Below are 24890 nucleotides of genomic sequence, written 5' to 3'. Positions count from 1 at the left end.
TTTCACTTCGTGAAAGGAAACTTGATGGGGCATGGAAGGAGGCTGGGGGAGGGGGAAACCCCAGCCTTCCGCTAGCTGTACTGGCCTTCCACAAGCTCACCTTCCCCTTCACTATCAGAGGCAGGATACAGGACGCGGGGTTTGGCGTTTTATTGACACAAACACAAAGGCAGCTTCGGTAATGGGGTGGGTACACAGAAGCGAAAACAATCGCACTTCACATGTTATTCGGCCTCATTCAGATGATGAAGAGGCTGAGCCCCTCCCCTTCACCTCCCATTGGCAATGGCTCGGGCAATAACCCTCCCTCATCCCAGATCCCAGGGCAGAGGAACCTACTGTACCCCTGCCCCAGGAAGTCCCCACTTTGGTTCCAGTGGCCTAGGTCCTAAACCCCCCCACTTTGAACCCCTATTCCATCTCCTCACCCATGTAAACAAAGTCTGGGGCTGACTGAAAAGCTGCCTCCCTGCTCTGAGGCGGCAGTGGGCCTCCCTCGACAACAGGGGGAATGTGCTTTGATTTTTACATTGGTCCCAGAACAAGACACAAGATGGCATCGTCTCTCAGAGCTCTGGCTGGTAAATGCCACACTTAGCTGCAAGGCTGGGAAAGCTCCCCCGCCTCTTTCTCCTCCACCACTACAGAGCAACGACAGCCCCCGAGACAGGACACGGCCCAGGCCCCAGGAGGCTAGGGGCTGGCCCCCCACCCACTGGCACACACACAGATTTTTGGCAGTGTTGTGGGACTGGGGAGCAGCGAAACCCCAGCTCCAGCAGAACAAGGAAGGCACTGGGGAGGACGGGGGAGACGAGGTGTGAAGCAGGGACCCCCACATACACAAGCAAGGTTTCCATTGCTAAGGCACTGAGAACAAATCCGGAGAACTCAGTGAAGGGCTGAGGGGGCTCCACGTCCCTCCCACAGAGGGGGGCAGGTCTGACTCCTGCCCCAGTTGGAAGAGGCACCTCTGGTTGACAGTGGCAGGACACCTGGAGGTGGGAGAAGCCCGATTGTGCTCGAGAAGTTGGCGAGAGGATGAGGCCTTGTGACAAGGGGGGCGCTGGCTGGCCCGGGTTGAAGGGACACTAGGGTGACACAGGGACATGCTGGATTCACACAGATTGGCCCCATATCCTGAGCTGACATTTCGATTCTTTGGGGAGGTGTGGGGCAGGGGCATGGCGGGTGATGAGGGGTAGGCGGAAGCACACAGAACAGGTCGGGAAGGGACTGGCTAACCTTAATCTTGGCACAAAAGCAGCACAGTGGGCCTGGGGAAAGGGTGGGGACAGGAAGCAGCTGGCCTCCCTCTGACCCTCCCTGTCCCCTTGGCAGGGCCCAGACATCCAAGTGGTCACTTCCCAACCTCTTCAGAGGGCAGGAAGGCAGGAGGGGGAAGCCCTGACTGAAGAGAAAGAACAGGGCAGGGGAGAGGTCATCACCACGGGGACCTTGCGGGGAGAGAGGGCAATGTGTGATGATGGAGGATGAACCGAACAGTGAGGGTCTGGTGGCCAACAGCACGTGGCTTCCTAACTTCTCTCTTTCCCGGGCCCCGAGGGTTGCCTAGCCCCCAGCCTAGTTCTCCTTCTCCGGCCCAGGCACCAGGAGGACTTTGCCCACGTTCTTCTTCTCCTGCATCTGCCTCATGGCATCTGCCACCTGGAGAGGAAGACAAGACTCTGCTTCCAGTGCCATCCAGCTCCTTCAGGAGCCAGCCTAAAGGGGTCAGCCTTCCTCCTCCCAGGACTCCTCCTCTGGGGACCCCCAAGCCTTCCTGGGTGTCCTACCCAGGCCCTCCCTGCAAAGCCACCACACTCACCTTCTCAAAGGGCCACACGGAGTCAATACGGGGCTTGATGTGGCCCTGGTTGTACAGAGCGAGGAGGCGGGTCACCACACTGCTGACCAGCTCCACCTCGCCCTCCAGGTAGCCCAGGTGGAAGCCACACACGGCTCGGTTGGCCGGCAGCAGCTGCAGAGCCGTCACACTGAACTGATTCCACCACGTGCGCGCCAGGGCCATCAGGTTCCGCTTGGGGCCCGTCAGCAAGTTGGCCATTCCTGAGGCATAAAGAGACACAGCCTGTGAATCCAGGGGCCAGGCACATCCCTGCATGTCTGGATTCATGCTCATCTGCCCGCTGCGGGCCCCTTACAATTATCCATGCTGGCACTGGAAGCGACAGGAGAACCTCTCACCACCTGCTGGCTACCCGGCCCAACTGACTCAAAGATTGCTCTGAGCTTTATTTATTTATTTTGGGTGTGAAGTAGTTTTTTAAATGAAAATGCAGCTGGCCCAAGAAGCCCAGGAAGTAGGACAGAGGAAAGCAGACAGGTTGATACTGTATCAGCAATAATCCCCAAACAAGCACACAGAACACTGAATTTGCTATGATTCATAAAAGAGGACAGTAGGTACACTCAGGAGGCAGCAACCTGAATGCAATAACCAGGACCATCCTAACAGCGATGCTTTCTCAGAGCACCGGAGTCTCCACACCTTCTGCCTTCAAAAGCTCCAGGCCCCTAATATCCCACCCCTCAGACCCACAATGCTCCCCCAAACTCCCCCTTTATCTCTGGCCCACTCACTTACCATAAGTGACTACTTTGCCCATGGGTTTGAGGAGGTTGTAGCCCTTGGCAGTATCTGACCCACCCAGAGGGTCCATGACAATGTCCACACCTGTCACACAGTAGGGGGCCCAAGAACAGCATTAGGAGCCAGAGATCTGGAGACGCCCCCCCCCCCCCCAGTCCCATGCCATCTGAGCCCTTCCCATTCCCTGTGACCTTTGGGAGAGATCTTCTTGATCTCATCCACGTAGTCAGTCGTGTGGTAGTCGATGGGGTGTGTGACTCCGTTCTCCTTCAGCACCTCGTGCTTGCTGGCTGAGGCCGTTCCAAACACAGTCACATTCTCCACTGTCCGGCACAGCTGCAAGGCAGCCATACCCACACCCCCTAAAGCAAGACACTTTCATAAGGAGGGGATATGGGGTCGCCTAGCCATCACTCCCCATTCCCACCTCTCAAGGATCCAGCCCATCATTTTGCCTAGGTTCATTCTGAGGCTTTCTTCCATCATCCCACGTCTAATTTCCAAGACTGACAACTGGGGGGAGGGTGACTGGCAAGGAGGGGGTGCTGGGCGAGGGCACGTTGCTATGGATACCACACGAGGTTGGACCTGGTGCCTGAATGTTACCATGGCAACAACAGGGCAGAAGCCTCTGGGCACCATAGGCCAGGCAGCCAGTGTTGCCATGACAACAGTCCAGACATGCAGCAGGGAAGGGGCCTGGAAAGAAATCTGGGTGGGATAAGGGAAGTGGATAAATGGAGGGTGCCTGTCACCTGCAGCCATGTGTACCAAGACGCTGTGGCCAGGTCGTAGGTTGCCAAAGTCGAAGAGGACCATGTAGGCTGTGATATAATTGACCAGCAAGGCAGCAGCTTCTTCAAAACTCATGGCCTCAGGCATCAGGAATGTCTGGGCCGAAGGCACAGTCACCTCCTCCTGCCACATGCCTGACCGGATCAACACCATCACTCGGTCCCCTACCTTGCAGAATGGAAAAAGAGACTGAATCACTTTGCTGTACACCAGAAACTAACACAACATTGTAAATCAACTATAATTTAAAAAAAAAATTAAAAAGAGCATCATTCATTCACTCATTCATTCATTCACTTGCTGGTAATTTACGACATTCCACTGTGTACAAGGCCCTCTTCCTGGCAATGAAGTAATAGTACAAGCAGCAGCAGGGCTCAGGATAATGGTTGTAATAATAACAATAGTAATAATATCATCAAAAACAATAACAGTGTATCCTTATTGGCTGCTTACCAAGTGTCAGGGCCTATTGTAATCACTATATGTAAACACTCAAAACTCATGTCAGTCCCCTGAGGAAGATACTAGCCTTATCTCCACTTACAAATCTTACACTTTAGTATTGTGTAAGAAGCTTATAGTTAGGACAGCATGAAATACTGGTGAAGATATCTAACTGCTCTGGCTATAAAAAAAAAAAATGGCTCCACCGTTTGCTGACAGTATGATCTTGGGCAAATAAACACTGTCTAACCTTTCTGAGCCCCAGGTTTCCTATCTGTAAAACAGGGCAGTTAATGAGGATTAAGTGGCAAAAAATATATAAACATATCATTCAGTGATTTTTTAGCCTAATGTCTGGCACACAGTAAGAACTTTGTAATGTTAGCTAATAATCGTGATGACAATGATGACAATACCAGAAGCAAGGAGGTGCAGTCACCAATCTTAAAACTGAAGGAATAATGCACTATGTGCTAAGGGCCATATGGAAGCGCAGGTAAAGGTCTCTGAGTAGCACCCAGGGCTTAGAAAGAACCTTCACCCAGTGACTGGGGAAAGGGGCAGTGGACAAGAAGAGCCAGCCACACCATCCCACTTATCAGGAAAAGACATCGCTCTTCCCCTTCCCCAGGCCCTCAGCCAAAGGCACAAGAGCCTCCTAGCAGGAGGGAAAGGGAGCAAACAAAACAGGAGCTTTCCCTCCAGTTTAACAACCAGGGTCAAGGGGAGGACAGGGGAAAGGGGGCAGACTGTGGAGGAAAGCCTCTCATGGTTCTCTGAAGAGCGTGGAGAGGGAGGTGTGGGTGCTGTTCCAGGACAATCTGAGTCTGTCTTGGATCCTGCCAGGAATGATGGGAATTCGACATAGTAACCAGACTTGGGATCCATGGGGTAGGGGGATGGGACACCCACACATACCCTTTTTTCATGTCTTCAAGCCCCCACACTCCACTGAGGAGGAGTACTGAGGGCAGACTAGCATCTTTCTTCACAAGCACTGGCCTGAGATGAGGTCTGGGGAATGGTCTCCCCAGGACTCAGGACTAGTGGACTCAGAAATAACCATCGAGAGCTGGAAAAAGTATACTGGTCAGTCTAGGTGGTGGCCAGTCCCAGATTTGGTCCAGAACAAGATCCACTCACCAAGCCTAATGCTCATCCCTCAGCCCAGGACTCCTCCCCAGATCAGACATAAGAAGCGAGGAAGGGCTCTCCCCTCAGAATTCAGCCTCTTACATCAGATTCTTACCCTGGACAGGATATCCTGTATTTTCCAAGCGGAAAGTGTGGGGAGAAGGGGTTAGGTAGTTGGCCTTGAGCAGTAACATGAACTAAAACTGCCCCCATCAAAAAAAAAATTCCTCTTAGCACCTTCTCAGAGTAGGATTAGCTAGAAGTCAGTGGAAAGGGTGGGGTGGAAGCTGAATCCAGGGAGAAGCCCTTTAAGGAGGAAGGCGATGTATGCTTGTACAATAAATCCAAAATTTCCAGCTCTAGGATCTGGGGCCGGTAGGTCTGGCAAGATGAAGCCTGCCTTTGGTGAGTCTCTCCAGCAGGGGCCTGATTTGAAAAGAAAACCCCTTAACAAACGACGTGCAAAGGCCTTATTACCCTAGGTCTCTCAAAAAGTTGATCATTTGGATCTCTTCGGTGTCTGGGGTTTTGGCCAAGATTAATGATAAACAAAAAGGAGACACAGACCGGCAGAGCTAGGCCAACCTGCTCACGGCGCCACACACACCCCCTCCCCGGTCCAAATGGGCACCGGCCCAGTTTCTGAGGCGACTCCGAGTAAGGTAGAGGTGGGTTCTGCCCCAAGTTCCCAAGGGCGGCGCCCCAGGGGTCGTGGTCCGCTTGGCTGAGTCACGGGCGGAGGAGATATTGCAGTCACGGGAGACAGAGAGCCCAAGACAAAGATCTAGACACCCAGTCTCGCCCCCCGCCCCCCCCCAAGCAGTCCCCACTCCTACCCCTACCCCCACGATCAGTGGAAGGACGGTGTGCGGGGAAGGGGGTGGCGGACTCCCTCTCCTCCATGATGGGCGTGCCTGTCTCCCTGGCCGGGCTCTGGGAGGGGCCGCCTCACACCCCCACAGACCACGGGGCAGCATGTGACTAGCGCCCTGGCACGGCCCTGAGCCCCCGCCCAACTCCGACTACAGAGCTCTTCAAGCTTCCTCGGCAGGGGTGTGGGGGGAAGCCCCCCATCGTCACTCAGAGTCACAGACGACAATTACCCGCGGAGAGTTCAGTGGGCAGGGGTACCGAATAGGTTTCACGGGTGGTGGGGGGGTGGGGAGGGCGGCCGGGAAGCTCACTGCGCGCATGCGCATCGGCTCCTTATTGTTTTCCCACCCACCCAGCACCACCGCCGCTTCTGGGCGGCGGCCACGATTAAAATGTTTGGGGAGAGGGCAAGGGGTCCATCTCAACCCCCACTCCCCAATATAAACCCAGTTCTCCAGGAGCCTCAGAGCCTCAGAGCACTATCCTGTGCTCCTCCGAGCCCGTCTACCCGGGTTCGTGCCAGTTTCCCCCAGCTCTGCCACACCCCCGGCGCCCGCCCAATCGTGCCCCACTGCCCGGTAGCCTGCGCAGCCTCTCCCCGCCCTACCCCGCACTGGCCCGCTCACCTTGCGGTCGTTTACGCCCTCGCCCACAGCGATCACCACGCCCGCGCCCTCCATGCCGGGAGTGACGGGCAGCGGCGGGAGCCGATCGTACAGCCCCTGCCGGGCCATAAGGTCAGCGAAGTTGAGCCCGCAGGCCTTGACGCGCAGCGTCAGCTGGCCGGTTCCCGGGGCTGGGGGTGCGGCCGGCCGGGTCTGCAGCTTCACCTTGTCGTAGCCGCCGAAGCCAGTGAGCACCAGACAGCGCAGCAGCGGCGGCGGCGAAGAGGCCGCGGGCCCCTCGGAGGCCGCAGACGGCTGAGCGTCGCCGGCTGCCTCCGCCTTCGGGGGCTGCGAAGAGGCATCTTCTCCAGCCCCTGCCTCGGCCGCCGCCACCGCGGTGGCCGCCTCGGCTACCTCTCTCTCGGCTGACATGGCTGAGACTCCCGACGTGGGCGCACAGCTGGACGGAGAGTGCACCGCTGGGGAAGGCGGGGCGCGTCAGAACTAGCGGAGGCTGCGGACTCTGAGCGGGAAGGGCGGGGCGCCGAGACGGGGGCGGGGCCTCGTGCGCCGACTTAAAGGGCCACGGCCACCCGGCAGGTGCGGCGGGAACGCGAGAAGTGGAGAGGAGCTTATGGGTATGGACTCACGCGAGGTCACTCTTGGGATCAGGAAGACCGCGAGTTAATTTATGTATTCATGACAAATAAGTTTTAAAATATTTTAAGGGACAGTCTGAAGGACGATCCCAAAACCTGAGCTTACGTCAGATGTGGGGAGCGAGCCACCTGTGGAGCGGAACTCGACCCAGCTGGTCCTCAGGCTCTGACACTACCCATATGTGATCCACTCTTTGTGTTCTTGCAGTGGCAAAGCTGGAGCAGGGCGACCGAGCCATCTATCTTTGTTAAAGCTCTGTGCCTCAATTGTTCCTTTCGTAAAATGGAAATGATGTTGCTTGCTCCAGTTATCCTTACAGGGTAAAGATACAATTAAATCGAGTATCCTCTATTTAAAGAAGCGCTTTTGAAAGGTAAAAGATGCCATGCACATGCAAAACAGGTTTGATTAATGTTAGGCTCCGAATCAAGCCTGAAATGATTTTAGAGCTTGTCTTCTTCTTTCTCTCTTCTCCGCTAAGCATCCACCAGAGGACGCAGCTTCCCCAAAACTTTCCACCCTGCGCTTGGCTGGAAGACTCAGTCCATGCTTCCCTGCTAGTCCGGGCCCGCGGTTAAATCACTGCAGCCCCTGACCCGGCTGGCCGTTGCCATGGAAACGGAAAGCCATGACGTCATCATTGTCCTGGTAGGTGTGTTGGAGTCCTTTCCTACATATCCTCAAGACTCCCTGCCGGCACTTGAGAGTGGAGGAGACACACTGAACCAAAAAGACTCGTTTTTCCCCCTACCTTCTCGCGCCCCCTTCAGTTCAGAAAGTGGATGGATGCCCCCGCGCGTGTCCTCAGTAGCACACCTGCGTTCACGCGTGGGCACGCAGAAGGCCCAAGCCTCATGCGTGTGCAGCTCCCACCCTACCTCTCAGAACTTTCCCCGAACTCCGCCCCAATCCCAGGCAGGAGGAAGTCAAGTCAGTCAAACAACCCCGCTCAGTGGGCCCCAAACCCGCAGGGGCCCTAACACTCCGCGCGCAAGAACCCTGTTCCTGGGCCCCGGGCCCCGCCCCTCTCCTCTGGGCCCCGCCCCCCGGCGGCGCGGGTGGGAGGCGGGGCCGGGGGCGCGGCCGCCGGGTTGGGGGCGGGGCGGGGGGGGCCGCGGCCCCGGGCGGGGGCTCGGCGGGAGCTCGGCGCGGGCCCGAGAGATGCCGGTGTCGGCGGCCCGAGCGGCTGCAGCTGCAGCGGCGGGGGAGGCGGCAGCGGAGCCCGGCAGGGGGGCTGCGCGGGGGGCCGGCGCGTAGCCGGGACTATGGAGGGGCAGAGCGGCCGCTGCAAGATCGTGGTGGTGGGGGACGCGGAGTGCGGCAAGACGGCGCTGCTGCAGGTGTTCGCCAAGGACGCCTACCCCGGGGTGAGGAACCGGAGTCTTGGGAGGGGGGCGCTGGGGCCGCGGGGGTGGGTGACTGGGGCCTGGGGGACGGACGGAAATGGGTGCTGGGATAACCAGGGATCCAAGAGAGGGATTTGGAGGACTGGGGAAGGCATTAGGGTTTTTGGAAAGACTGCAGAGGTTTGGGGTGGGAGGAATTGGGGAGCAGGGTGAGATGAATGGGGCTTGGAAGAACCAGAGGATCCGGAGGGGGCGCCAGGGGAATGTCGCGGGGGTGGGGGAGGTCCTTGGAAGGAGGAAGAATTAGGGCCTGAAAAGACCGAGAAGGGGTCCGGGAGCCTAGCAGAAATTTCGCTGAGGCAGCCGCTCCCGGGATCTCCCCTTTGCCCAAGGGACCAACTTGGATCCTGGGGCTGGGCTACACGGGGTGTGGGAATTAGGAGTGCATTTGTCTGGGGTGCGGACTGGAGGATCTCATCTTGACCCATTCGTGTCTGCAGAGTTATGTCCCCACCGTGTTTGAAAACTACACCGCGAGCTTTGAGATCGACAAGCGCCGCATTGAGCTCAACATGTGGGACACTTCAGGTAGCCAGGTCTCTCGGGGTCACCCTGACTTCCAGGCCTCCCCCTAATCCCTCCCTGGACTAGATCCTTAGGCTCTAGTTCAACCCAGCCCATCCATCCAATTCTAGGAGGAAGGAAAATCAATATTCTGCTTAAAGCCGGGGAAACTGAGGCAGAGCTTTCAGAGACACATAGAAACCTTGCCCTGAAGGAGAAAGCCTGTCCCCTCAGCTGGATTCTGCATACCTGGGAAAGTTGGGAAAGAATGACTTTTGTTTTGGAACATATTTGTTAGGAGATAAGGCTGGGTTTAGAAAAGACATTTAGAATTTTTTGGGGTGAGGGGGTGCAGCAGGAAACTGCTTTTCTAGACGGAACTGTAGAAATCCAAGATCAGTTCCCAGGAGGAGAGTGGAAGAGCTCTGCCCCTGCCCGTTCATCTCCAAAAAGGGAGGGTGTTTTGTTTTGTTTTAAATTTTTGCTTGGCTCCCCTGGAGAGCTATAAAAGATGTCTGTCAAAGCCTAGAAAGCACATGCAAAATTTTGTGAGAATGGTGAATGATTTCATGAGCTTCTCAAAGACCCAGAAGAGATTAAGAATGATTACTTTTAGAGAACCCCCTAGGGAAGTGAAGAGCTTATTTCTGCCCGCTAACCTCCCTTCTGTCTGCTCTCCTTGGAGAAACGGACTCCTTGATGGGGACTAATACCTGCTCTTTCCCATTCTCTGCTCAGCATGCCTTAACCACCAGGATTTCTAAGGTCTCCCATTCCCCTCCAGGCTTTCCTCACTCTCAGGACCCTCATCTGTCCCCTCCCTCCCTGTCTTCTCTCAGGTTCCTCTTATTATGATAACGTCCGGCCTCTGGCCTATCCTGATTCGGACGCTGTGCTCATCTGCTTCGACATTAGCCGACCGGAAACACTGGACAGTGTCCTCAAGAAGGTGGGAGCCTGGGGAAGCAGGACAGCTAGACTGAAGGGGACAGGGAAACTCATGGGCCAGGAGGAGGGAGTTACAGCTGAGCATGGCCATTAGGGAGAGTCTGTGACACCCTCAACTTTCCCTGTCCTTCCTGACTTCCTGGAAGTCAGTCCTAGAGCTGAGTATGGCCTCTGGGGGACATGGGGTCAACGGGGAGAAGTACTCAAGGGATTACTTGTCCACCCTCCCCATCTCCTTGGATGTGGGAGCCCCTGGATGGAGGAGATGGGAATGCTGCTGCTAGAACTCAGGCAAGCCCCCGTGGTGTCCTCTGCAGGCCCCTATTTCCATGAGAAAAGCCCATGGTGAATGGACAGAAGTCAGCTAAGGCAGCCCCAGTTCTCAGTTGCAGTTGCGGGAAGAGAGGGAGGAATTGGTCTGTTCCCAGGAACAAATTTGGGAAAGGGGGTGGGAATGGGAAGGTTCCAAGCTAGCCAAACCTGCATGGCCACTAAAGTAGAAGCAGGCCCCCACCCTTGCCTTCTCCTTCTTTCCCTTCTCCCACAGCTCTGCCTGCTTTTCAGCCCAAGCCCACCAGTGTCACCTGCTTGCTTACTTATATGGGAGAGACTAGAGGGGTGCATGATTCCTGCATGCTGTGAGCCCAGGGGGTAGTTCCTACATGTTGTGCCTCCTTCTACTCCTGCATAACTTTGTTTTCTTGCTCCAAATAGTGGCAAGGGGAGACTCAAGAGTTTTGCCCCAATGCCAAGGTTGTGCTGGTTGGCTGTAAACTGGACATGCGGACTGACCTGGCCACGCTGAGGGAGCTGTCCAAGCAAAGGCTTATCCCTGTTACACATGAGCAGGTGGGCCTCTTGATCTCTGACCTAAGACCTCTCACCTCTGCCCCTCCCAGCCTCTTTTCTGAAAACACCCTATTTGGCTAATCTCTTGCCCTGGCCTGTGACCTGATCCCTTGACCCTCCTGCCCCAGCTTCCCTGCCCCTTGCTGAACTGCAGGCTAAGTTGCATGACCCTCTCCACTCACTCCATCCTTCCAGGGCACCGTGCTGGCCAAGCAGGTGGGGGCTGTGTCCTATGTAGAGTGCTCTTCCCGGTCCTCTGAGCGCAGCGTCAGAGATGTCTTCCACGTGGCCACCGTGGCCTCCCTCGGCCGTGGCCACAGGCAGCTGCGCCGTACTGACTCACGCCGCGGACTGCAGCGATCTGCTCAGCTGGCAGGACGGCCAGACCGGGGGAATGGGAACGGGAACGAGGGCGAGATACACAAGGATAGAGCCAAGAGCTGCAACCTCATGTGAGGGGCCCTGTGGGAGGAGGAGGGGGCCCTGGGGCACAGTTGTCCCACTGCTGGTCCTGGCTTCCTGATCTCCTGACTCTGTTTGGGACTTTAGGGCGGGCGAGTGAACAGTTCTCCCTGACAAGGGAGTTGGAGGCAGAAGGGTGCCACTGTTCCCCACATCCCCATTCCGCTCCTATCCAAGGCAAGTTGAGGGAACTAGCAGAGCAGGCATCTGGGCTGCAGGCTGGGATGGGGCCAGGGGTCTGGGGAAGCCAGCAGCAAGCAGTGACCTTGGTTGAGTCTCAATGTATGAAGGGTGCCTTCCTCCCTACCTCCTGTCCCCATATCCTGGTCCTGGCTCTCTTCCCCAAGGAAAGTGTCTACTCGCTGACCTTCCTTCTTCCTCACCTCTCACTTCCACAGCTGTTCTCACTCATCCTAACCTCCAGGCAACATGCACTAAATTAAAAAGCAAATTGAGAAGCCTCTCCCTCTCCCCCTGCCCCCATCTACCCACCAGTCCTAGCTCCCTCACTCCCTTCCCCCAGTAGAGTCCAAATAAAGCCCATGTCCATGGCAAATGACTGTGGCTTTAGTTTTGTTGCTTTCTTAAAAAAAGAACAATCTACCAGTGTCTAGTAGCTGGAGGGAAAGTTAGGCTGCAGGAAGAACTTCCCTGTCGATGCCCACAGATGGAGCAGAGGAAAAAGCTGTGGGTTGGATCAGTAGTGTCCTTTTAGGAGCCAGAGGTGGGAGAGAGAGGTGTCTTGGGACTATTCATCTCAGTTAATGAGCCAGACAATCCTAAAGCCATTAGGGGGTTTTAAAGTGGACTGATGTGCAATTCATTACTCAGCCCAACTGGGGCCCCCTGCTAATGTGGGAGGGGGGCCTGCTGAAGTGGTCCAGGACCCTTGATCACTATCTCCAGCCCCAACTTGGAATCAGCTGGTGCCCTGGGAGCTCTGGGGTAGGAGGACATTAAAAGCCTCTGCATCCAGCTGACCCCATGCAGAGTGAAGTTTCCCAAGGGGACAGTGGTTTGATTCTGGGGTCTCCTTGGTGGCTGGGGCAGGGGCTGACTCCATCTTTCCATCCTGAGCAACTTGATGATTTTGGAGGGAGCACAAGATGAGAGTTGAGGGTCACACCTCCTTAACCTCCGCTAGAGAAGGAAAGCCAGTGGAGGGACTGGCCAGAGTACTTGTTGTCAAGAAAGACAGTGCTGGTTTGTTTTCTCCGGAGTCTGGTTTCACATTGTCCTGTATTCCCTCCCTGGCTCTGATCCCACTGGCCTCTTTTCAGTGACATTCTCCCCCAGGAACCATCCCTGGCTCTCCCCTCCCCCAGCCCCAGCCCGTTCTTGAGACACACTTCTGGGAGAGAACACAGACCTTACCCTCCCATCTGCTGGGATCCCCCACTTCTAATTCACAGCCCCTCCCTCCCTCATTCATTCAGCAAGTATGTACTGAGCACCAACTGTGTGCCCAACACCGGCTTGGGATTCTGAAAGGACCAGTCTCTATACTCTGGAGGCCAGCCCAGTGGGGAAGAGAGGTACCCCCGGTGTGACGGTGCCTCAGTTGTGAGAGCTCCTTACAGCCTCAGAAGCCCATCCTCTGAGCCAGGTCCTTGAGGGTCGAAGAGGAGTTTGCCAGGCAGGGAAGGGGTAGGAAAGGCACTCTGAGCGGAGGATACAGCATGTGCGAACATGTGGAGATGAGGAAGAGCATGGCACGTTAGCGGCTGCCATGGTGGGGAGAGAGGAAGACAAGGCTGGGAAGGTACATCGATGCAGGCCCTGCAAAGGAACCAGGAGTTCATTCTGGGGATGTGAGGTGGCCACAGGGGTTTTAAGCGGAAAATGAAGTGACCAGATTTGTTTTTTTGGATAGATGGTTATTTGGATGAGGTGACCCAGGGTGGGGATGGGGGGGCAGGCTGGGGGGTTTGGCTCTGTGATGCTATTAAAGCTATTAAAATAGCTTCTCCCTTGGGACTTCCCTGGTGGCCCAGTGGTTAAGACTGCTTCCACTGCAGGGTGCATGAGTTCCGTTCCTGGCGAGGGAACTAAGATCCTGCATGCTGCACTGTGTGGCCAAATAAATAGCTTCTCCCTTCCCTTTGCCAGGGTCCAGTCTTGAGAGGAAAAGAAATCCCCACCCCCTCCTGGCTTGTCAGACACTCCATATTCTCCCTCTTCCTCTGAGACCCTATCCATCTTGGCCAGTCTCCTCAAGGATTCTGGGACAGCTTTGAGGGCACTGGGTACCCCACCCTCTGAAACTGAGACCTGCTTAGGGGCTAACTCTAAGATCCTCTGCAAGTCCTGGACTGAGGGTGCTGGAGAGAGCTGGGGCCCAGCTCTGTGGATCTCAGTCTGGCCCTAGAGGCCTGACCCTTCCCCCACGGGGGCCTGACTACCATTGTCTTGGGATTTGGGGGCTGTAGCTTCTCATCACTTTGGTACAAAGCAGGCTCAAGCCTGTAGCAGCCAAAGTACATCCCAACCTCCCTCTCCTGCCGGGCTCAGGGAACGCAAATGCATTTCAATATCCACCTAAAGCAAACATAATTAGGAAGATAAATCAGCTGGAGGAACCCCCAAAGTTTAATACATTTCCAGTACCACCGGGAATAGATTTTTGTCCCCTCTGCAGGTCTGGGCTGCCAGACATTTTATTTCCACGAAGGAGGCTGTGCCTCTGGGCTGAGGAGCCCAAAGGATAGGTGGAGGGAACGGGACTGTTCCTGTTCCTAGATCCTCAAAGGCCCCTACAGGCTGGGATGGGGGGACCTACCCCCACCCCAGATGCAGAAGTCAGGCCCAGCTTCCTCCCCTGCAGCTGTTTCCCCCACAAATTAGACACTCCTTTGGGAAACAATGTAGCCTCGTTAATCATTTAATGAAATAAACAACTAATCACACTGTGATGCTGCCAGTGTTTCTTAACACATTCCCCCCACCCCCAATCAGTCTGCTCTGGAGGGAGGAGGGGAAGGAAGGGATGGCATAGGGGAAGAGCCTACAGCTGACAGACGGTCATTCCCTTCAGGACCCCAGCCTTTCCAGAAGTGATGGTCATGGCAAGTGCTTGAGATCTGGAGGCAGAGGTCCAAGGGCCTGGGTCCCCGCTCTGCTGCTGCTTCCCTGGGGAGCCTTTGGGGAGCCCTGCACACATCTGAACCTCGGTTTTCACACATGGAAAAGGGAGCTGATGGCCACATCTGCCTCACAGCGCTGTTGAGGATTCAGAGAGGAGAAAGAATGTAGTTTGACCCTTCAAAAGTTGTTTGACTCTTTGGGTCTGAGTTGCTGTCAAGCTTTATTATTTACAACGTAGACACCAGGCTTGACTTTCTCTAAAGCAGGCCTGATGGAAGCAGGAAAAGCTTCTTGGAGGGGGGCTTCTTGTGCTGGGCTTCAGGCTGGAGGAAGACCAGAAGACAGGAAGGGGAGCTCAGATGTCCCCACACCTATCCTGACGGCCAGAGAGAGAGCTCTAGGGACTCCTTCAAAGGCTGATGTCCTTTGGTCCCCATTTTTCTGAACTCCCTTCATTCTACCTTTTCTGAAGTCTGGATGAGGGCCCCGTGTTGCCATAGTAACCCCACTCCAGATACACACAGACTGGTCGGAGGTGGGGGCTAAGGTCATGTCCCTGAGGCTCCTGGTGGACGCCAGAACCCTGGCAGGCGATCCTAGTACAGTTGTCTCCTTTGCTCCACTCTCTTCCCCAGGAAAGGGGTTCAGCTCTTCAGGGCACCCCCCACTTCCCTCTCTGCCAACAAAGGAGTTTCTTCTACACAGTGCAGCCCTCTCCCCCCGCTTCCCCGTTCCAGCTGGGTTCCCAGGTCTCTCTCCATTTCTAGCCAACCCCCTACTCCTTCTCCTCAAGGCTAGGAGTGAGGGTCAGAGAGAAGGGAGGCTCCCGGTCTAGGCATGTGGGGTGATTCCCAAACAGCTACCCGCCCCCCAACCCGCCCCCTCTTTTCCCCAGCAGCCAAAGAGACAAGAGGGACACATACATGAGTGTTCCTCCCCCTTAAGAAAATGCCTCTGCTGTTGACTCCTAAATAACAGATGTCTGTCTGCATATTAATGGGATTGGACGAATAATTGGGGAGTTTTTCATTCAGTGTCAGAATGAACCCAGAGGCCTTATGTTCATGCACACAGACACCCACTCACCCCGAATCTCCCCTTCCCCCAGAGCACAATGAGACAGACACAGATGCTGGCAAGCTTGACCTACAAAGAGGCGGGGCAGACAAGGAAGTGGGAGGGGGTGTCAGCAGGAGGGGGACCGCCACAGTCTGGGTCTGTCAGTTTTCTCCCTCTTGACTGCTATCTCCCCAACCCCCCACCCCCACCAGGGGCAAAAGCTTGCATCTGTGAGATTTCACCATCATGCTGAAGGGGCCCAGAGGAAGGTGGGACCTGTGGGTAGAGGGGGGCGGGGAGGCAGGTTCTGCCCTAGGGAAACAACAAAGCAGTGGCCTCCTTCAGCAAGGTTGTACCTAAATGAACCTGGAATCAGGGGCCCCCTTACCCTGCTTTAGCCCCTGTGCTAGGGAGCGATGAGGAGCAAGGTGAAGATTTTTGAGTCAGATAGCTGCCATTTGGCAGCTGGGCGCTCTTGTGCAATTTCCCCAACCTCTCTGAGCCTGTCTCTAAGATCACTACCTCCAACAATTGAAAGGATGGAATGAGACAACATGTATCATGTCTGTTTTAGTGTCTGGTTTATAAACCGCCCCCCCCCCACACCCCAACAATCCCCTAAACACACCAAGACAGTTTCAAAATTGCTGCCTCTCCTGCCAGACCCACCCTCATTAGGGCAGGGGTTAATTAGAAGTTTAGTAACTATCCTAGCTGCCTAGAAACCAGGAGGAAAAAATACTGAGAGGAGCAGGAACAGAGAGAGATTAGATAGACACAGGAGAGAGAATTGATGGAATCCAAGGCTTGGAACAGAAGGAAGGAGACCACAGAGAGGTAGAGCGGCAAGCTGGGAATGGAAAAGGTGTGGCAGGCCAGTGGAGTGAAGTCTGAAATGAGAGTCTAGAATTGAGACTATAGATTCTAGAAGCCCCAGCTCTGCCATGAACTCGCTGTTTGACCTTAGCAAGTCTCATCCCCTCTTAGCATCTTAGTCTCCTCATCTGTAAAATGAGGGAATTGCCTTGCTCTTGGGGTCCCTTCTCATTGTGTGAGAACAGGAGTTGCAGTGGCGGGGAGAGGGGACAGGGGACAGGGGAGGCGGGCTCCCTCCTCCCCCCAACTTACTATGGCCCATCAGTCACTCTTGCTCTGTGTCCTCTTTCCCTTGGTAAATGGATCTGCTGCGCCAGCAAACAACTGTCCATTGTGTCCTAATGAGGGACGAGCAGGGAAAACCAATCACTTATGATGCAAATGAGCGGCGGCTACGGCCTCCTCGCTTTCATTGAGTGCTGTATTCTGCGGTGGCGGCACTGCCCCAGTTGGGCCTTTCTCCCCAGCCCAGTTCCCATCTGGTCCTGCTGGAGGAGGGGGCAGGCCCAGACTGGCCTTCCCATTGTCGTTCACTGCCACTCCCGGCAAGGGGGCTCCACCTCACAGCCTCCGAGAGGCCCAGCTTCTCTCTCCTGGCCAAAGAGCTCCCAGGGCAGCTCCGTTCTTGTTTTTAATTAAAGTGAAACCCACATAAGGTGAAACTAACCATTTTAAGGTGCACAATTGCACGGCATGCAGTGCATTCACGGTGTCGTGCAACCACCGCCTCTCTGGGCAAGGGTGTCGTGCTCCTCTGTCCCTCTCCACACCCCACGGGCTCCAGAGGCACAGGGAAGCTGCCGAGGCCTCAGCAAAGAGTTGAGGAGTAATGGAGGTTGGTGTTGGGCTAAAGGCTGAGAAAAGCCCAGAGCTGGCCTGGGGGTGCGAGAGGACAAAGCCTGCGCTTTAGGATGGATCCTGGGGAGAGAGCTCGGGCTTTGGTTGGAAGCAAGAGATTATCATTCTCTTCTCCAGCACAGCCCTGGGACCACATCTTTAGGGAAAGGGCTCTTGTTTTTTAAATTAATTAATTAGACTGTGTCAGGCCCAAGGGCTTACTTGCCCTAGGGCATGTCGGATCTGAGTTCCCCAGTTGGGAGTTGAACCTACTTCCCTGGCATTGGAAGGCCGATTCTTAACCCCTGGACCACCAAGGAAGTCCCAGGAAATGGCCTCTTAAATTCCTGCAGAGATTTTTTTTCCCTTAATTTTTCTGACGTTGAGTTAGAAACCAGAGAGGCTCCAGCACAAATCTCGGTTTCCCTGGCTTTCACAGCCCCTGTGTGCTTGCTAGACGATGATCCCACCAGAAGGCTTCTCACCCTGGCAACTGCGGAGCGCCCTGAGACAGCCCCCAAAGCCTTTTGCCTCCAGGAGAGACCTCCCCTCACCAGACCCCAGGCTTCACCAAGGGAAGATTTTTCTCTCCACTTGGGACTAGTTTATTGCAGAGTCCCACAGCCTAACAGGTGGGAAGACCCACATAAGTAGTCATTTGAATTTCTCCTGCCATTTGGTTTGAGATTGTTTTCAAGAGAAGATGGCAAACATCTGCTTACCTGTATCTGTTATCTTTGGATTCACCTCATTCCCGCCCCCGCCCCAATCTGGGACATGCGGTGATGTTTTAAACAAAAAAACCCCACAAAATCTCTTCTGGAACTAACTAGTGCCAACTGCTGCAGGATTGCAGAGGAAAAGCTTTACAGGGTCACCAACTTTCTTTTATCTTTCCGTATCCCTACTCACCCAGAGTCCACACACTCTCTCTCAGACAAAACATAGCTCAGACACCATAATGAGAGCATTTTCATCTGTGCGCTAATGAATAGGGAGTCCTGGGTTAGTCAGTTCTAGGTCTGCCGTCAATTCACTGGGTGACCTTTGACCAGACCCTGGACACTTCAGTTTTTGTTTTGCTGTGTGGTGCAGCTTGCAGAATCTGTTTTCCCAACCAGGGACTGAACCCTGGGCCCTCAGCAGTGCAAGTGCCAAGTCCCAGGCACTTCATCACCAGGGAATTCCCATGGACCTCAGTTTTATCACCCATAAGGTGAGGATAACAATCTCTACTCTAGTGATCTCCTAGGGAGCCAGCAAGGAGAAATAATGGTTGTGGCAGTGCTTTGAACTTGCAGAGATTATAGTGAGCATCCTAGTTATTTCTCCAGTGATGATGGCACAGCAGCTTATCTGTCCCGAGTATCCAGCCTGTGGAGGCCCTGCTGGAGGACACATGGGTGGGGAAACACCTTCTTTGTCTGGGTAGGTGGTGGTTTGACTCATCACAAAGCAGTGGGTTTCATGAGATCAAGGAGGAAATCTGTAGGTGTGGGCTTAGAAGAGGAAGAGTGATTCTTGGACATTTGGAGCTCTCATACTGTTTCTGGAATGAATTTAGGTGCTAGAAAAATGGGTGGGAGGGACTGAAAGGAATTAGCACTCTCAGTGGCAGAATGTGGCTGGTTTTCTTGCGGGTGGGGCCAGCAGTTGGATAAGGCCTTTACTCAATGAGTCCATTCATTTATCCTTTAACCCATTCATTCAGCAAATACTCATTGGTACCCAACAAGTTATCCCCAAGAACAGAGCTAGGTTATAACAAAGATAAAATGATACTAATCCTGCCCATAAGGACCTTCTTTTCTTGTCCAATAGAGAACATAGAATATGTACAGAATAACTTAGAAAGTATCATAAATAAAGCAAAACTTCTGGGATGTTTGGGGATGGCAGGGGGGATTCTGGCCTGGAAGAAGTGGGAAAGGCTCTGTGGAAGAGGTGGGGTGGGCAGTATTGGGGCCTGCAGAGATGACAGAGTAGGACACACTGAAGACAAGACAGAATGTGAGCAGAAATCTGTGAATCACCAAATATGGTGGCCAGGGTACCTGAAAGAAACAGCTGGTGAGGTATTGATGAGGATGGGCTTCAGCTTGGAAGGGACAGTCTGAGACACAGTAGGTCAGAGAAATAAATCCTTAGAAGACTTTCCAACTCTTCTTTTGGACCCTTCCCCCAATTCTGCTAGTTAGGGGTGAACTGGGACTTCTGGAATCTTCTGACTTTCCGCTTGGCCAAATCCTACCCAAGCTCCAAGGGTCAGCTTGAGATGCTTTGCCCCTAATACTAAGCCAGTGGTTCTCAAACTTGAGCAGCTTTTTGTTTTTTTAATATTTATTTATTTGGCTTCCCTGGGTCTTAGTTGTGGCACACAGGATCTTCCATCTTTAATTGCAGCATGTAGGATCTACCTCCCTGACCAGGGATAGAATCCGGGTAGAGAAGGGGACGACAGAGGATGAGATGGCTGGATGGCATCACCGACTCGATGGACATGGATTTGGGTGGACTCAAGGAGTTGGTGATGGACAGGGAGGCGTGGTGTGCTGCGGTTCATGGAGTTGCAAAGAGTCGGACACGACTGAGCGTCTGAACTGAACTGAACCCTGCATTGGGAGTGCAGAGTCTTAGTCACTGGACCATCAGGGAAATTCCTTGAGCTTGTTTTAGAATCAGATTGCTTTCCCCATGGTGTTTCAACTGAAGTGAGTCCCTGGAATTTGCTATCTAACAAGTTCCTAGAGGATGCAGTTTCCGCCCACCCCCATTCCCCATCAGGGGCTCATGGCTTGGTTTGAGAATCATTGCACTAAGATTGCATGCCAAATGGCCTTATCATTCTGGGTCTCTGAAACTAGGTCTCAAAGCTCCTGTTTGCCAGCCTTCATAATGTGGAGATGTGAGGTGCCCTGCAGCAGGCAGAGCCCACCACACAGCCCACAAAGGACTTCTGAAACAGAAAACGCTATTCTTTTTTTTTTTCCTGGCTGTGCTGGGTCTTCCTTGTGGAGCATGGGCTCTAGAGCACATTGGCTTCTTTGGTTGTGGCAGGCAGGCTTAGTTGCCCCACAGCACGTGGGACTTTAGTTTCTCGCCTAGAGATGGAACATGCGTTCTCTGCATTAGAAGGCAGATTCTTAACCACTGGAACACCAAGCAAGTCCCCCAGAAGACACAATTCTGCAAAGGTAATCGGTGGCTTCCTTGCTCTACCCATTGAATAGTAAGCAATTAGAAGGCCAGGGATGGATCTTTCCTCCACTCTTCCACAAGCATAGCACATAAGAGTCCACCATAGAACCGGGCACGTAGTCACCCCTCAATCATTAACCTTGTTATCATCTCCTAAGACTGGTTCCCAGCACAATTTAGCTTTACACAAATCTTTGTTTGAATCAAAGCTTTGCCACCTCCTTCTGTAGTGTGACCTTGGGCAGGCTGCTTGACCTCTCAAAATGTCATTTTTAAGTTGGGAATAGAGCCTGGCACTTTGTAGGAGTGCTGCAGATGATCAGTCACTTATGATTATTTATTTATTTGGCTGCATTGGGCCTTAGTTGAAGCATGCAGGACCTTTATTGCATTCTCTAGTTGTGACTCGGGTTCAGGAGTTGTGGCACATGGGTTTAGTTGTTCCATGGTATGTTGGGAATCTCAGTTCCCAGACCAGGGATTGAACCTGCGTCCCCTGCTTTGCAAGGCAGGTTCATAACCATTGAACCACCAGGGAAGTCCCTTGTGATTATTATTGTTGCTCCTGAGAGCTGGCAAGATCAGATGGTCCCCAGAACCCAGGGTTGGGTTTCCATTTCTTTTTAATAGAGTCATCTTCTTCCCATCGGCCTCTGGTTTCGCCCTCCTTGGGCCTTTCCTGTCACTAGGGGTCTTCCCTGCCTTTCTCCCTCCAGGCCAGCTTTCTCTTCTCCCCTCAGAGCCCGCTGGTGGCCACCTCTCACTGTGTAAGGGCTTGATCTCCGTCAGTCAGTAAAGGTAAATCATAAAATCATTTGTTGTATTTGTTCTCATTACCTGGAGGGTTGTCTGAAATTGCCTTTTGTTGCAATGCCACATTTGCATATCTCTATGCTGGAGTCAAAGGCTGCAGCTGTGGTTTCATTGCAATTTAAATATTAATAAAACCTCCAAAACCTCAAGCTGTTGTTTTAAGCAGCCTGGCTCTTCGGCTTCTAGGTTACTAATATAATTTAATCTTTGTCCTTTGCTTCATATTTGTTTAAAGAGCCATTCTGGAGTCAGCTGGAGCCAGCTCTGTAGATAAGATCCACTCACCGACCCCGGGGAACCTTAGTTTTCCTTAAGGGGCCCAAGACCTACTTCTCCTGGAGACAAAATAGACCATGGGTAACATTTTATACCAATTAGCAGCCCCTTACACTAAGCCAGTGGTTCTCAAACCTGAGCTTGCTTCAGAATCTCAGACTGCTGGGCTCTTCCTCCAGTTTCTGATTCACCAGGTCTAGAGTGAGGCCCTGGAATCTGCATAGCTAACAGGTTTTGTCTCAGCCTCCCCCCTCACTCCCCATCAGGGGACTGTGGTTTGAGAATCACTGTGCTAACCTGCCCTGTCATTCTGGGTCCCTGAGCTCTGGTTGGCTGGCTCCCACAACATGCAGGGAGTCTCCTGTTATCCATTTCTCCCAGCCCCTCAAACCATTACTTAAGATTTTCCTGATCTCTGAGACTCATTTCAGAATCCACTTCCTCCTGCACCTCCTCAATCCCTGCTCTCCACAGCAGCTGGCTGTCTCCAGTTCTCCTTAATTTTCTATTTGCCCAGATTCATTTCTTTAATTTTCTCCTTGTTAGGGGCAGATCTACAGGCTGTTGAAGGGAGCCAGGCATTCTTGGAGTTTGGTACAGGGTTTCTGGGCTTAGCCATTTCACAGCTAGCTCCCCCATCCCTGGCCAGAGAGCCCCACTCTCTCCCGGGTTCTATAGGTGGATCTGCAGTTCCCGCCTCACCCTGCCCTGCTTCCTGTGCTGCCTGCCTCTGGGATTGTCCTTATCTGCTCCTCGCAGCCTTCACAGGATACATTCTGGGCACCTTGGCTCCTTCCGCTCCAACCACCCCAACACCGATTCCTTTCTTCTTCCCCTACATGTTTTTGAGCTGATACTTTGTGGATGATTCTGGTTGCATTTTTTAGGAGGGAGATAATCTATGAGTTCTTCTCTAGGCCCCCCTCCCTGCGCCTGCATGATAATCCCTCCTCTTCTCCTTCCCTTCCAGCTTCTTTGCAGAAGTTCATTTCATGAAATGAGATAAAGGCAGTACAGGAACTCATTCCCCAAAGGCTGCTATGCCCAGAAAGGGCTAAAGACTGTGGGATGGAAAAGTGGGAGGATACCTTAAAGCCAGAGGTCAAAAAAGCAAGTAGCTTTACTTCATCATCAGATAAGATTCTTAAGCTCTGCCAAACATTATGAGGCCAGGGCCAGAAGCTGACTTCTGGGAGAGGTTAGGCAGAGCTGGGAAAACAGATTGGGTGGATATTTGTTGGGAGACCTTGAGAGACAATTACAGAAAACTTCTTAGTTGTCTCTGCTTTCACCCAGGATTCCTGGGAAGGCAGGATATACTACATAGATGTCACTTTTTCTATTAACCCATCAGTGATAGGGGCAGCAGGATGAGGCCTAGCTTACCCTTAGGGTCCAGTAAGCCATGGCTTGTCACAGGAATGAGACATTTTGGACTGAAGACTGTGAAGCACTTGCTTCCTGCCTGCCTTTATGGACTCTCTGCCAGGTAGACAGGAAGCTGCCGTGGGCCCAAGAGAGGTCACGCAGTGGGCGAGGCTGAACTGGACTGATCTGGACAACTGAAAGATAAACAACCCTAAGTGAGGAAGCTGGATGGGAGTGGAAAAACAAGTAGCTATGATCCAGTCATGTAAATCCCCTTGCCTAGGGCTGCTTTGCAAGTAGAGCTGCCATCAGGAGGTAAGAATTTTCTACTGCCTCCCACTGTAGCCCATAAAAGAAACCAGAGAGGGACTCCCCTGGCAGTCCAAAACAGGGGGCACAGGTTTGATCCCTGATGAGCAACAAGATCCCACATGCCGTATGGTGTGGCCAAAAAAAAAAAGCCAAAATGCACTAATTCCTCTTACAATTCGCACCTCTCCCCAAATTCCCTTGACCTGAACTGCTGCTTTCTGACCCAGGGTCAGTGATACATGCAGGTGAAAAGCTGAATGGTGGGATGGAAAGGGCATGGGTTCAGATCTTTGCGTTGTCATTTACTAGCTGTGCAAAATCTTGAATTTCTAGCTCCTAGTCTTCAAATGAGGTGACAAATACCCACTTCACAGAGCTGTGATGAAGACTAAATGAGGGATTTCCTTGGTGGTCCAGTGGTTAAGAATCCACCTGGCGAAGCAGCGTACATGGCTGGATCCCTGGGCTGGGAAGATTCTACATGCTACAGGGCCAGCCAAGCCCGTATGCCACAACGACTGAGGCTTTGCTCTAGGGCCCATGCACCACAACCAAGAGGAGCCCCTGCTCACCACAACTAGAGAAAGCTCACGCACAGCACTGAAGACTCAGCGAAACCAAAAATAAATAAATGAAAGGACTAAAAGAGATAAAAATATAATAATGGCAGGTAGTTCCATTTTCTCTAGTTTTCCCCTCACCTACCCACCTTCCTTACAAATAAGGCAGTACTGAATTATACAAGGATTTCCCTCTCTTTGTGTCAAAGAGGATGCTAATTTCTGAACAGAGCAAAGACCAAGAAAAGATGATACAGACCCTTATCAGTGGATTAAGCATGTTAAATAGGAGTGGTTGTCAGAATTCTAAAGATGTCCTCCCTGAATTTCTGGCCCCAGCGTTTATTCAATCAAGCACTAAGCTAGGTGCTGCTGTGAAGGGACTTTGAAACTCTAATTATGGTTATGTACCTTAAGATAGGGCGATCACCCTGGATTACCTGGTGGGTACACTCCTACCAGAAACAGAAATTTCTCTGGCAGGAGTTATGAGGTAGAAGCAGGAGTCAGAGAGATCCTGTAAGTGAGACAATTTAAGCAGGCAGTGCTGGCTTCTGAAGATGTAGGTAAGAGGCCATGAGTTTGGAATGTGGGTGACCTCTAGAAGCTAAGGATGACCTCTGACTGACAGCCAGCAAGGAACAGCTATCCCAGTCATAAGACTGCAAGGAACAATTTGGACAACATGAAATGAACTTGGAAACATTCATTCCCAGAGCCTCTGGGAAGAAACACAGTCCTGTGAAACCTGAAACAAAGAAACCAGCTGAGTTGACTTGTTGGACTTCTGACCTATGGAAATGTGAGATAATAAATGGGTGTAGTTTTAAGCCACTAGATTAGTGACAATTTGTTATGGCAGCAACACAAAACAAGTACAATAATATGTTGAAGTCACCTTGATAATCCTAGGAGGTAGGTACTATTATTACCCCCATTTAACAGATGAGAGGGGCTTCCCTGGTGGCTCAGTGGTAAAGAATACGCCTGCCAGTGCAGGAGACTTGGGTTGGATCGTTGGGTTGGGAAGATCCCCTGGAGAAGGAAATGGCAACCCACTTCAGTATTCTTGCCTGGAAAACCCCATGGACAGAGGAGCCTGATAGACTACAGTCCATGGGGTTGCAAAGAGCTGGACCCACAATTTAGCAACTAAACAACAACAGAGGAGATGAACGTACAGTGAGAAAAGGTTCTGAGCAAGTCTGCA

General features: G+C 53.0%; 2 protein-coding genes across 8 annotated transcripts; one reads left to right on the top strand and one right to left on the bottom strand.

Moving 5' to 3' along the window:
- Positions 1 to 135: 135 nt before the first annotated feature.
- Positions 136 to 6958, bottom strand: VAT1 (vesicle amine transport 1). Of its 3 annotated transcripts, none has more exons than XM_081577421.1 (6): positions 6471 to 6958; positions 3370 to 3573; positions 2806 to 2976; positions 2609 to 2698; positions 1829 to 2070; positions 136 to 1668 (listed from the first exon to the last, which is right to left on the bottom strand). In XM_081577421.1, the coding sequence occupies exons 1-6, from the start codon at positions 6898 to 6900 to the stop codon at positions 1585 to 1587; spliced, it is 1221 nt and encodes a 406-aa protein (XP_081433547.1). In that variant the 5' UTR covers positions 6901 to 6958; the 3' UTR covers positions 136 to 1584. The 3 variants fall into 3 exon arrangements, with proteins under 3 accessions (XP_081433547.1, XP_081433549.1, XP_081433550.1); XM_081577423.1 differs by having other exon boundaries at positions 3370 to 3577; positions 6490 to 6958; XM_081577424.1 differs by having other exon boundaries at positions 3370 to 3577; positions 6694 to 6958.
- Positions 6591 to 24512, top strand: RND2 (Rho family GTPase 2). 5 transcript variants are annotated; one of them, XM_081577434.1, is made up of 7 exons: positions 6617 to 7106; positions 7336 to 7501; positions 7610 to 7776; positions 8975 to 9062; positions 9878 to 9987; positions 10701 to 10835; positions 11031 to 14209. In XM_081577434.1, the coding sequence occupies exons 3-7, from the start codon at positions 7741 to 7743 to the stop codon at positions 11289 to 11291; spliced, it is 630 nt and encodes a 209-aa protein (XP_081433560.1). In that variant the 5' UTR covers positions 6617 to 7106; positions 7336 to 7501; positions 7610 to 7740; the 3' UTR covers positions 11292 to 14209. The 5 variants fall into 5 exon arrangements, 4 of the variants coding, with proteins under 4 accessions (XP_081433561.1, XP_081433560.1, XP_081433559.1 ...); XM_081577435.1 differs by having other exon boundaries at positions 6591 to 7501; XR_014078923.1 differs by lacking the exons at positions 6617 to 7106; positions 7336 to 7501; positions 7610 to 7776; positions 11031 to 14209 and adding exons at positions 8245 to 8495; positions 19557 to 20347; positions 23454 to 24512.
- The last annotated feature ends 378 nt before the right edge of the window (positions 24513 to 24890 follow it).

Source organism: Giraffa tippelskirchi, chromosome 3, assembly GCF_054371585.1.
Source record: "Giraffa tippelskirchi isolate mGirTip1 chromosome 3, T2T-mGirTip1v1.2.pri, whole genome shotgun sequence".
NCBI lineage: Eukaryota > Metazoa > Chordata > Mammalia > Artiodactyla > Giraffidae > Giraffa > Giraffa tippelskirchi.
Note: the sequence above shows the minus strand (reverse complement) of the source record. Positions and strands in the feature narration are given on the sequence as shown.

Coding starts and splice junctions, on each gene's coding strand:
- VAT1 (XM_081577421.1), bottom strand. CDS start 6,900: ATGTCAGCCGAGAGAGAGGTAGCCGAGGCGGCCACCGCGGTGGCGGCG. Junction 2,977..3,369: donor CTTGGTACACATGGCTGCAG/GTGACAGGCACC, acceptor GTCTTGCTTTAG/GGGGTGTGGGTATGGCTGCC. Junction 2,071..2,608: donor GGGCAAAGTAGTCACTTATG/GTAAGTGAGTGG, acceptor TTTATGCCTCAG/GAATGGCCAACTTGCTGACG.
- RND2 (XM_081577432.1), top strand. CDS start 8,394: ATGGAGGGGCAGAGCGGCCGCTGCAAGATCGTGGTGGTGGGGGACGCG. Junction 9,063..9,877: donor CAACATGTGGGACACTTCAG/GTAGCCAGGTCT, acceptor GTCTTCTCTCAG/GTTCCTCTTATTATGATAAC. Junction 10,836..11,030: donor TCCCTGTTACACATGAGCAG/GTGGGCCTCTTG, acceptor CCATCCTTCCAG/GGCACCGTGCTGGCCAAGCA.